This window comes from Schistocerca americana, chromosome 4 (assembly GCF_021461395.2).
Source record: "Schistocerca americana isolate TAMUIC-IGC-003095 chromosome 4, iqSchAmer2.1, whole genome shotgun sequence".
Classification (NCBI taxonomy): Eukaryota; Metazoa; Arthropoda; class Insecta; order Orthoptera; family Acrididae; genus Schistocerca; species Schistocerca americana.
Window position 1 is genome coordinate 222,760,730 of NC_060122.1, and position 13,657 is coordinate 222,774,386.

The 13,657-nt window shown below is 37.1% G+C and overlaps 1 protein-coding gene across 1 annotated transcript in view; it reads right to left on the reverse strand.

Moving 5' to 3' along the window:
• LOC124613717 (nucleolar complex protein 3 homolog) overlaps nt 1-13,657 on the reverse strand; it is a 108,024-nt gene that overhangs the window by 32,935 nt on the left and 61,432 nt on the right. The window contains exons 6-8 of the mRNA XM_047142437.1: nt 12,794-12,927; nt 3,623-3,823; nt 3,351-3,539 (exon numbers count right to left, since the gene is read on the reverse strand). Coding sequence (XP_046998393.1) covers nt 3,351-3,539; nt 3,623-3,823; nt 12,794-12,927 — 524 coding nt within the window. The remainder of the gene's footprint in view (nt 1-3,350; nt 3,540-3,622; nt 3,824-12,793; nt 12,928-13,657) is intronic.

Genomic DNA, 13,657 nt, shown 5'->3' on the forward strand with positions numbered 1-13,657 from the left:
TAGCAGTTGTTTCTTTATGCATAATCACACAACGGTATTTTTTGTGTATTTTAATTTAAGCAACTGAGAACATTTTCATATGAAAGAATAGTCAATAATAAAACAATCTTAAAATGATATATAGTAAAAAAACACTGCTACTACCATCAGACAGCAGGGGATTGACAAGTACATATTAAAGGCTTGCTTAGGAACTGTGGTGCTGCCAGCAGAACAAGGCCTCATGCAAAAGTTGGTACTTCATGAGAGCACTCCAAGTAAAGACAGTTGCTATCATGCATCAACAAACTGGAGACGTTGGTGTAGACATTCCCTTATGTTTTTCCTTATACCCCTTCAGCTGGAAAGTTATTCATGTCTGAGCACAATGCCACTCAGTCCAGTCTCTATGTAATACCCCAGGGTCTTTGTAATCGTCCTGTCTCTTACATATTCAGTAAAGACTTGTAATCATCGCAAACGCTGACACTGTCACCTTAGTACAAATCAGGCTGCATGCGATAGCATAGTTATTCAGAACTGTATAAAGAAAAATGTACTCTTATGAGCATATCATTCCACGATAAGGTGTTAAATGCTATAAGCGACAATGACAGTATCAAATACGTCATCTCTGTGGACACCAAATGTTATCAAAGTTAAGTATCTACCATTTTCAAGTTTTAATAAATTACGAATAATTTGTAGGTGTGTTGTAGTATCTGCTCAGTCTTCTCCTGAAGTAATCTAGTTGCTATAATACACCACAGGAATATTATCTGTGTTCCTGGTAAAGGTAGTAATAGTAGAACAGGGAGGTATAACACTGATAAACAAGAGTATATAAGCTGAGGGGAAATCAGCTGAGGGGTGGTACAACACTGAAATCAGTTACGGGATGACACAACACATTTCAGAAGTGTAAGAGGAAATATATGATGCTTCATTTCAGTGTGTGACTTAAGAAAACAAAAGCACAAGCAGAACACTGGTTGATGCATTCTAGTACATGATAGCACTAAGAGGGGTTTTGATCTGGTACCTCAGTTTGGTATTCTCTCAGATTGCAAACCAAATCTGCTTGTGAATGAGCCTAGTAGGACAACTGTAATAGATAATGACAACAATGAGGCTGATAGTAATTTGTACCATCAATTTTTCAGAAAATCTTTCATTCTATTTGGTAATGAACAGGGTGAATCTTGGAGGTGGACACTTCACCACGTGGTAATCTTTACTATGAGCCAAGGTATCTTGTTGCAGTATATGTTGACATCACGACACTGGACAAAAAGTCAGCCTTATTGCTTAATTAATGTATCACACAAAGACCCATTCAAGGTGGGACACTGTGTGCGTCAGTGCAACATACAACATCTTGCATATTATGTGGAACACTGATTTCAAGGAAACAATGTATTGATAATGAGCTCACCTGATTTGAATTTTGTTGGATTGTTATGGAATGTCAGCTCAGCCAGAAACTGGGTTTCTCTCTGCAAATAATGAGCTCCTGTTTGTGATTTAATTACCCACTGCCAGATTATAAGGAGATCAGGAAAAATGGAACATGTTTTGTAGAAAAAGTTAAAATCACACCACCATACAGGGTGTTCATAAATTTGATATGTAATAATAATCTTTAATTACAAAAATTGTAAATAACTACAGTAATGTTTGATACAGCAATGAATGCAGTATATCTTCAAGTTTTTATTGCCGCCTGACACTGTTAGTTCCCAACATTCCCGCTAAGTGGCATGTGTGAATTAGTTACTCCAACAGTCATCAAAGAGTTGTATAATGGTGCAGAGCATGCAGACCCCCAAGTAAGCTTGTTGTTTATCACTATGTATGCTAGAGGCCATTGCATTAATGCTATACAGCTATTGGCTGCAAGTGGAAACAAACATCCAAGACGTTAATAACATCCAAGATGATGTAATCCGGTAGGTTTTGCCATATTTCACAGTTTCCAGTTTATTTCGCCATGTAGGCTATAAATTTTTGCTATTTTCGAGGTGAACATAAAATGACAGAACCCTCAAAACTGCGTGTTTTATTAAGATATAATTTGTGGCGAAACTGTGTTGGGAAGTGGCTCAATTACTTCGTATTAATTAGCAAAGGTGATAGTTTTTTCAATAACGTAACCTTCAGTGTTACTAGTGGCAAAACCGTGTTTTTTTTTTTGTTAATAGATCTGTTACGTGGTGTAAAATTTTGAAATTTCTTTCTTGTTTGTTTATGGATTTGTGATTTGATTATGTCAGTTGACATTATGAATGTTGGTAAAATTGCTACCTAGGAGGAGAAGAATAAAATTCTTGCACTGACGCTGATTATAGGTTTTGTGCCTCTTTATACTTTAGAATGCAGTACTTTAGGAATTTCAAAGGTTTCATAGGCTGAGGTCTGTAAACTTATTACATAGTGATTTAAACAAAGTGGTGAGTTCATTTTACATGTGTTTGTCTGGTGTGGTGGCTGTGCTGGCTATTGGGTGACATAACAAGTCGACAGCCAATAAGAGTTCACTAGCTGGAAGCGGCTGATGTTTCCTTGAGTCTGACTGAACATATTCTTCAAGACTCAGTGATTGAATTTAAAAGTTTGATGATCGATACTGTTGCTGAACACGGCACATTGCAAATACATGCAGAAAGATGAGAATGAGTTAGAGTTATGTGTTATTAGTTATGTGTTATGAGTTATGAGTTATTGCTGGCACAAGAAAATGTGGTGGCTGGGCCCCTTCATGACCCATTGGCCCAGTCCCAAACACTTCATGTCGACTGTTGTGTTTTTTCCATTGCTGCTGCAACCTAGCAGTAGTTGTATCATAATTGTGCAGTGCAGCTGAACACTGCACGATGTGTTGGCAATGCCGATCGAGGATTACGTCAACAATTCCTCTCTCATGTCTCTCCACTCTGCAATAGCCTAAAATATTCTCTTAACTCTATCACCACCCACAGTGCGAAACGTCTGCCTTTTGTGTAATTTATAACTTATTCAGTCATATCAAACATCAACAGGAAGAAAACGGGAGGAAGTCAAGTGAGACGTTGAGTAAGAATGTAAAATTGAGATAAACCTTACTAGGAAGAAATGTAAAACTAGGGAATTTTTAGCATTGATCTTATGGTTTGTTTTTTTACAGAAGCTACAAATTTATGGCATATAATTGTGAAAAATGTAAAATTGGAGAACGTAAAATCAAAGTTCCACTGCAGTCATTTATCTGCACACCTCAAAGTTTTTCCAACCAATAGTCTTCATTATGTATTACAGTTACTTTTCCTTTTTTTCTAAATAAAATAATGTTTATTTTTCAAATTATTTGTAATAAATAACAAGAACCTACCTACCTTTCTCTCTCTCTTGGACATGGTCAGCAGTTTTTGCCTGTGTGTCTTAAATTTTTTCTGCTTTATGAAGTCTTCTTTTTCCTTGTCCAAGTTCACATCCTTGATTCGAAGGCTAAGTAAAACACCAAGAACCTCAACATGAACAGAATGTGAACGAGATTTTACCAGATGATTTATGCGTCGAACTATCTGAAACAGAGCAGATAGCAGAACTGAATGTGTGAATGACTTTTCAAATGAAGTGGTTTACTGTGTGTTTTCCATTCACTTACATCAAGGGAAATTTCCCCCTTTTTATCTTCCTTCAGAACAGTTTTTACTGCTTCTGCTACTCTTTCACGGACATCAGAGAAACGATGATTGAGAAACGGAATTAACATCTGTGCAAGATTTCGTGAAAAATTGAAATATGGGTGAGCAACCAAGAGCTCACACAAACATTGTACTGAAAGCTTTCCAAGTGCAATCTCTTGCTGGAACAAAAGAGGGAAAACATTTTATGCAATTTTATGTTTTTCCACTAATGAACACTGTTCTAGTGAAATAGAATAATGAGTTTTATTTTGGCATATTTCCAATTTAATTTTTTTACTAAACAATTTTCTTCACAAGCTGTCTGTATAAGCAATGCATAACCTCTCATTTGATTTTACTAATAGCCACATAATCATATTATAAATTACTTTAAAAAAATTTTTACAGCTGGAGATATCCATATGTAGTGTGTAATTAATCTTACAAGTGAAAGTAAGCATTCAGAGCCAATAATGTTCATTACTCTGGAAAACAAATTACTTATTGGGCCGTTCATGTAAAATATGACTTCCCACTCTTTCATAAATTCTTATAGTGATCTAATCAGCTTTCAAACTGATATTTCTGAAAGCAACAAGAAATATATAAGGGAAGAGGTTGTGTGTTTGTGTGTGTGTGTTTGAGGTGGGGTTAGGGTTTCATGTTCCACTGATGGCATGGCAAGCTGGAGCACAAGTTGACTGCACATACAGTTTTGAAAGAAACCTTCCAGCACTCATTTTATGGGATTGTGAGAAACTACAGCACACTTGAAGCTGTACATCACCTTACCTGGTATCAGGAACCATCTCTCTGTTGCTGAGGACATAGCTCAGAGTGCCTCAAGCACAGGAGTTTTCAGTCATCATTGTAGTTTTTTTTCTACATTAATAGAAAACAGTTTGGAGGCATGCGGATACACTCTTTAATGTCCACTGTAATTGTGGAAATATTAGTAAGTGGATCAATTCAGAGACCACATTCATTTCTGATGTATCCAGCTTATACAATGCACACCTCCAGACAAAAAATGTAGTGTACACGAGTTGTGGAATTCATTTTTCATAAGTCATTTTTCCCTATAACAGAACTGACAAGGGAATGGACCATTCCGATATGTCAAAACCTACCATGACTTTTTTTTTTACATAGGAAGAATACACCAAAAGAAATGCACTGTCAAATTTTTAACTGCTAAGAGACATGACAAGTATTTTTTTTTTTTTTAAGTGAAGGTATACAGTTTTGCTGCACGAAGAACTGCTTATGTGAGAACAAGCGAAAGAGCAAATGCAGCCATGACAAGAGCGTGTAGCACCATGTAGCTCAAAAATCCAGGGTGCACACAATGTGAGTTTTAAGCAATTAAACCATACCAAAAAAGTCACAGACCATTAATTTTTTGAATAACTTCCAGTCCACAACAGCTAAACCGTTGGTAGTGGAATTCTTACAAAGGTGACTAACAGAGGAGAAAAAATCAGAAATGTCTGATGTCACACGGCTGACTTCCATCAGAAACAATATTTCACTCATATTTATCACTGGCCTATTGTATACATAAGTGTCACAGCATTCATCGATTGCACAACTGATTCTGTCTTTTTCCACACCACAATGATAGCACAGTTTGTACACAGTATTTCCATGAAACCCGACTGATCAGCATTATATACAACAGTTGTGAGGATAACAGTAAGCTTTGTCTTCATGTCCGCAACAAATTTTTCTATAATGATGCCTGTTAATAGCCTCTCCTCTGTAAGTTTACTTGAAGAAAATTTTGTAATTATCTGACCTCCTATTCAAAAATGGTTCAAATGGTTCTGAGCACTATGGGACTTAACATCTGAGGTCATCAGCCCCCTAGAACTTAGAACTACTTCAACCTAACTAACCGAAGGACATCACACAACACCCAGTCATCACGAGGCAGAGAAAAATCCCTGACCCCGCCGGGAATCGAACCCGGGAACCCGGGCGCGGGAAGCGTGACCACCTATTCTGTATGATTTCTACGATCTGCTTAACTAGGACAAAGAAGGATGGAAATCAGCAGTGTTCAACTCACTTACAATTTGGTGGGCCTGTTCTCATAGATCTCCATTGGTAATGGTACACTGTTTTTCAAGAACAATTCTAAATCTTTTGACTATTTTTTCTTTCACTTTTTGCGAGTTTCATTTTTTAGTATATTTCTTTCTTCATGTAATTCTTTCTTCCATTTATGCAATTCATATTCAAGCTGTTTGAAATGAAATAGGTTTTGCACATTCTTAAACATATTCTTGTTCTGGACTCTTACTGGCACTACTATCATCATCTGAAGTACAATATTCACAGAACTGTCACAGATATTTCCTATTTCTTATAATGTTTCTACAGTTTTTAACAAAATGTTGACACCATTTGTACAAATGTCTAAGAAATTAAACAGCAAATAACACACTTGCAGGTGTTCAGGAAAAGTAGGTGATTCTGATTTCATACCGTGTTCTTCATATTTCACCTTATCAAGACTGTGAAATTTAACAAGCTTTCACATTCCTGTAAGACTCTGCAATTTGCACAAGGATATGTGTTATCACAAGAATATTTATGAAGAAAACACAATTAACACTGATTCAATTTCATATACATTATTAACAGTTGTTGATAAGGCAAAGCAACTGGGAATGGCTATGGATTTTAAATGAGTTGCACATTTAAGTGAATAGAAACAGAACAATCATGTCAGTGAAACTACCAACGGAACACTGACATTTGCTTTGTAAAATATGATCACATTTTTTCGTGTTATTTGTTTACTGATGGACCATCTAGCCAGAATATGTGCCTGCTGTGTTGCACATGCTCAGTCTGCTACAGCTCTGCTCAAGCTGCCTGGTGCACTAAGAATTTAGCAATTTTCAAGACTTAAAAAAAAAAAGTGCATTGTGCATTAGCAGCTAAAATTTTGACAGTTCATTTCTTTTGGTGTTTTTCTTTCTGTACAAAATTTTGGGATGGGTTTCAACATTTTGGACTGGACCATTCCCTCGTGAGTGCTACCTGACATGCCAAATGCATTGAAATTATACACTACTTTTCCATCAGGAATCCCTTAAATTGATAGATGAATTAAACACTTATTATAGTCCCAAATCTTCTATTAGGACTCAACTTGTGGATTTAATGGAACCTCACATGAACAGGAAACTGAACTTGAAGGAGTACTTTAGAACTTTGCATATTCACTAACTGAATAGAAGCAGTGGCACTGAAATGATTTTTTAAACAGCAATTACATTTTAAAACATGACAGCAATTTAAATGTTGTCAGTTTATTCTCTACAGGTATTTTCACTTTTAAAATGATAAAATCAAAAACAAAAGCCACCTGTTCCATTTTCAGCAATGGACTTTCTCTGAACTACACAGTATTTGGCAAATAAGGTCAGACATTAGCCACAAATTTTTGTAATGGTTACCCGCCAATCATTTTCAGCACTACAGTATGCCTTAATGCAAGAATTTTGCCACAAGTACCACCTATTGAGGCAGAGCAAAGGAAACGTGGTACCAGCTGCCTCTTGTGTCCATCAGAGAACCTGCAAGCTGACTAATAAGCATAATTACATGTTATGAATATCTGAATGAAGTAAAAGTCAGACAATTGAATTTACCACACCATGAGGAATGCTCTAAAGGATCCTCCCGCTCCAAATTTTCAAAACCATAATTTTTCAAGTTATTATCAAAAAACTAAGTTACATAATTTAGATAAAATAACAACAAAATGTGACATTTTGAAAAGTATGTTAATACTGTCTTCTAAATTAGATAAATTACTACATTTTGGAGTAATCATTACAGATTAAATTACAAGAAACAAAGTCAATGATCACTAAGTACTCTGGTTAATTAATATCCTTGCCTGCAGGATTATATTTGAGTAAAGGGAAAATACTGCCTTTCTAACTAGTGGTAGCAACTCTGAATAAAGTTCATTTAGTGCTTAGGGAAATTATATATGCTTAATTTCTGCAGGAGAAAGAGAAATTTGGCACAGAAACGAAGCAGGTGACTTCTTTTATTTGAGAATATCTGAGTTGGGCACATATACGTAATGAAATATTGTTTATAGGTGATCAAGTATTGTTTATGTGCTCATTTAGTATAGCATACCTAAACTACCTGTGGCCACCATTGTCCAAATTCTGGTTAGCTGTCTGAGTTAATAGCACTTTTACTTCCATTCGACTGATGAAGTCTTCCATTTGTAGGGTATGCGACCATACAGACTTGGCATGCAGTAATTTCACGGAAACATCTTGATTGCTAAAACCTTTATTTATGACATGTTTTGAGTCATCATCATCAGATAAAATATGGTTATGAAAGCTCATACAAATGATTAATACAAGAAAAACGTACAGTCTCACATGCAGTTGCCGTTAGGTGTATTTGCAAAAGATGTTATCTGCAGACTTCCCATGCTGAAACACATCATAAATAAATTTTTTGTTGGTCAAGACATTTCTATGGAATTACTACATGCGAAGCTGATTGTATTATAGCTTGTGAGGTCTGATAAGCTGGTCTTGTTACCTTAATTATAAAATTTTGTCAAATGAAGTTCATTATGAGTGACAAGTTAAAACACATGACTGATTCTGACGTGATCTCAGATCTGTGCCTTCTGAGGGCAGTATGCTTTTAATTGATCCTGTGAAGGGTGTTCAGTTGGCATAACTGGAAGAGCACTGCCCACGAATGGCACAAATCTGGGTTAAACTTGAGTTGTAGTGTACAGCTGTAATACGCTATACACAATCAACACAGCTAATACTCTATGCAGAGTGAAATATTTGTTTCCTGAATGAAATTTGAGTGGAATTTGGAGTCTATGGGTGCAACACCACAGATTGTCTGAACTCAACACAGGCTTCTTTCTTTTTCAGTTTTTGCTACTACTGCAGTTTCTGCAAGACTGAAAGTCATTTTGAGCTTGTGTTTCTGTGTGAAGTAGGAAGTGTGTTCAAACATTAAAAGTAGCAATGGTGGACTTGAATAGAATATAAGGCAACCTGAGGCTATTCCACACACCCCAGCAAGTCTGTATCTGTCATCCATGGTACCACATATTATAATACACTGATCCACTGAGATGTGTTAAATATCTAACATGAAATATGCAGTTGTAAAAATTGTTTTGAATTAGATCAGGTTGAAAATGGCACTTCATAATTGATTTTCATGTGATGCTTGTGTTTACAATTTCAGAGATGGCTGTAAAGGTATATTATGTGGGTTAAACACACACAAACACAACTTAAAAACACACAAAATGATTTCTCTGTACTTAATTAACAATCTTGTAATGATTACACATCACACCAGTTTTTTATACCCAACATGGTGATACAACACAAGACAGCTGTTGACTTTCACTACTTCTCGCTGATGTCACAACTTTGAGTTCTCGCAGTTGTTCAGCCTTCCCATCTGTGCGGTAGTGTTAAGAGTCCCTAGATACAAGTGAGGAGGGAGTCTTTCACCATTAAATTAGCATGGAGTATTATTCTTATTTATCATTCTTTATTCATTTATGAGTACTCAGTACATCATAAACAGTGCATACACTAGCCAAAATTTTCAAGATGCTCACTGCAATCAGAAAATTCTTTGCACTGTATTTTTCCTGGTTTCTGAATTGTTTCCACTTCTTATCAACAAAATGGTTCTTATCCCTCCAATAAGTAAAAAAGATGGTGTTTTGAAGGTAGTATGCCCTTAAGGTGTTTATCCACTAGTGAGTAACTTCCACAAGTAACTTCTGCAGACACTTGCTGAGGTGTCAACGTAGAACAAAACGTGTGCATGTTTACTCTTGCAAGTTAATCTATTGAAGGATAAACTTTCCACAAAGCAAAATTAAGAAGAAAAATTAGTGTTTGGGTGAAGAAATGGATACAGAAGCATACGTATTTAAGCTGTTGAGAAACGCTACTGAATGAAATAAAATGAGAGGACTCCACTCAGATTAAAAACTTTCTAAGAATACTGTACCAGTATGTTAGTTTCAAACATCTCTTGCATATTGTACAATCAAATATTCAAAAGCAAGATACAAAATTGCATCAATTCATAATTCTTCGATTTTTGGAAAAAGTATTTATTATTTATCTAAAAGAGCTATATGGCACAAATAGCAAACCAGAAACTCTGGAACTTGAATCACACAACAGTGTAAGTGATGACGAGAAAGGACCAACCATCATAATGGAAGAAGTAAACTCTGCCATACCTGCAATGAAAAATGGCAAAGCAGTAGGTACAGATACAATACCGGGAGAAATATTAAAATGCTTGAACTAAGATGGGATAAGAGAAATATTGAGATTATGTAATAAAATATATGACAGTGGTGACTGGCCTGAGGACTTTCTGACAACAGTAATGATTCCATTGCTGAAAAAACAAGGAACCAAGAAATGCAGCGAGCACAGGACAATCAGCCTCATTTCACATGCAGCCAAAGTGATGTTAAGAATAATTAATAAAAGACTTGAAAAAATAATGGAGGAGATTCTTGGCGAGGAGCAGTTTGGCTTTAGACAGAATACGGGCACCAGAGATGCAATAGGGCTCCTACAAATCTTGGGAGAAAGGTTTATTGAAAAAGGAAGAGACCTATATGTGTGCTTCATCAATCTAGAAAAGGCATTTGACAATGTGGTTTGAGACAAGCTGGCGACTACAATGAGGGAAAAGAGAGTGGACTGGAAAACCAGAAGACTTGTAAACTCATTATATCTTAACCAAAAAGTTTCAATTAAAGTGAGAGGAGAAAGTACAAACTGGATCGGACTAGGAAAAGGAGTAAGACAAGGATGCTGTCTATCACCTACTCTTTTCAACCTCTACTTGGAAAACATGATTGACCAATGCTCATTAGATGACAAAGGCGTAGAAATTGGAGGAAGAAGAGTGGGGTGTTTGAGGTCTGCTGATGACATGGTCCTTCTAGCCAAAGTATTGGCACTAGGAGGAAATAAGGAAATAAAAATTATGCTGAATGGAGAAATACTAGAACAGGTGCAAAATTTTTAAGTATCTTGGAAGCAGGATAGACACTGACTGGAAGTGCACCACAGAAATTAAAACAAGAATAGCAATGGCAAAAGAGACGTTTTATAAGAAAAGAAGAATTTTCTGCAGCGGTCTGGACAGAGAACTCAGGAAGAGACTCATAAAATGTCTTGTATGGAGTGTTCTTCTATATGGCACTGAAACATGGACTATGAGGAAGAAAGACAGAGAAAGGCTGGAGTCTTTTGAGATCTGGACATGGCAGAGGATGAAAAGAATAAGTTGGATGGACAGAGAAGAAAATGAAGAGGTACTGAGAAGAGTGGGAGAGAAAAGACAGTTACTAGATGTAATAAAGAGAAGAAAAAGAAATTGGATGGGGCACATATTAAGAAAGAATGACGGACCCATAAAAACAGTTTTAGAAGGTTATGTAGAAGGAGAAAGGAAGTGAGGAAAGAAGAGATTCCAGATACTGGATGACATGATGGACTGTGCAACATACAGCAGCCTTAAGAAGGAAGCAATGGATCGCAGAAAATTGAGAGGCATAGGACCTGCTAATATAGCAGATAACTGATGATTATGATTTATTATTTTTGTTACAAACGTAATGCAGTTATGTTTATGCACACATTAAAAAACCTGCTAAAATTTGAAGATGTCCGTACTGCCATTCTATTTCTCCTTTTGGTGAAACAAAGTAGTCTGAAATTAATTTCACACGTCCTTGGCTGTGGTGCCAATTATATATGTTTAGGGGGTTCCAATAGTTCATTTGTTTGGACCCATCTGTATTTGCACTATTCTTCTTTTTGACAGTCATTTTCAAAACGTCCAGCAATTGGGAAGTTCAGCAAGTACTTGCAGCAAGATGCGAGAAATTGTTTCCGTTTATTTGTGTAAGCTACTTCTCCAAGCTGACGAAACTTGCAGAAGTTGACTTGGTGGGGGTTTTTCTACATGAAACAACTTGGAGAAGTTTATTTGCTAGTGGACACACACCTTTAAATTCCTGCAACCTAACTCAGTCAAGCAGTAACAAAGGGATCTAAAATTAAACATGGAAGCTGAACCATGGCTTGACTAGACTGAAACTTTAACTCTGTAGGTTAAAACAGCTGCTGATCCAGAGCTTGAACTGTGAACCCTGCCTTTAGCATGAAATTCTCTTACTGACTGAGCTATCCAGGCATGACTCACTACCTGCCCACAGAACTACCATTCTGCCAGTATCTCTCTTCCACTTTCTTCCAGGAGTGTTAACCCAGCATGGCATGTAGGTGAGCTTTTGTAAAATTTGGAAAGTAAGAGATAGGTGCTAGCAACAAAACAGCAGTAAGAACGAGTTGTGAGAAATGCTTGGATAGAACAGATGCTATGAACATAACCTCTGGGAGGCAAGATTCCAGATCAACATCCTGGATGGGGATAAATTTTCATTCTGAGAGGAAACATCATTTTCTCTCTCTCTCTCTCTCTTTTAGCACTCTATTTCCAGGAATAAAAGTAGCAACTAGTGGGGTATGAGGGAGGGGTGGGAGGGGGGGGGGGGGGGGGGGACGATGACGACGACAATTTCTATGAGCTGCTAGAAATTGAATTAAGAACCTTTGGATTTGATTTGTAATCTGACATCCACCGAATCAAATTCCAACCAGAGTACCATTAAAAATTAAAAATAAAAAAGTGTAGAAACAATGGAGGTGAACCATGAAAGTCACTGGGTAGTCTCTGACATTTCACCTACAGGATTTCTTCCAGTGTCCTAACACATTTACACTTACATGACACCGATACTTACGTTCACTAATGTCTGATGATATTTGCATAAGATGCTGAGTATGAAATTCATGAATTGTCCAGATTTTTAAATTTATTTGACATGCAGTAATTATAAAATTAAGAACCAAAATTACAATGTGACTATGAATCTTTATTTTTAAGAGTTTGCTTCATCGATGATCACCAAGTAACAACTAAAAGTTAGATTTTTATCAGCTATAAATTACTGAGTTCCTACCTGTCAAGTATTCAAAATTTATATTTTTTGTATTAAATGAAGGAAAGCTTACCTCTGAAAATACTTTTGTGTTCCCTCTTTTGGGGCAGAGAATATTTGTCAGTTTCTCCAGCTTCTGAAGATACATTTTGTATGCTTTTAACAAACTTTTTTCATAATTTTGTAACTGTAAAGTTGTTTTCTTTACTGAAATCAGAAATTAAATTACATTTAATTTGCTCCCCTCTGACTGCAATTCATCAGGTGGACTGGGTGGCATGGGAGTTCATTTCAGATGGAGTGTGCCAAAGGGGGGGGGGGGGGGGGGAGAGGTGGGAGGTAGGAACAGGGGTTGGGTGTTGGTAGCTAGTAGCTCGGAGGGTGTCAGCTGGTTTGCTGGCTAGGAATGTGGGAGGGAGAGGTGGCAGGGGTATGGGCTATATCCGGTGTGAAGTGGTGCACCAAGAAGGTGACATGGATACTTGAATTGGGAGGGGTCAATAGAACACAGAAAGGGGAAACTGTTGGATTAAGAGTGAGGGGACAGTGGGTTAGCAGAGAGTGAGACCAGGAGGTTTACAGGAGAGGAGGATGTGTTGCAAGAATGACTCCCATCTGTATCACACAGAAAATCTGGTGATGGAAGGAAGGATCCAGATGGTGCAGGTTGAGAAGCAGCCATTGAAATTGGGTGTGTTATGTTCAGCTGCACGTTGTGGCACAGCGTTGTCCACTTTGCTCTTGGGCACAGTCTGATGGCGGCCATTCATTCTGTTGGACAGCTGTTTGGTTGTCATATTGACATAAAAAGCTGTGCAGTGATTGCGGCAGAGTTGGTATGAGATGGCTGCATTCACAGTTGGGCCTGTCTCTGATAGCGTAGAAAAATCAAGTGACTGGGCTGGAGTAGGAAGTGCTGGATAGGTGGACTGAGTAG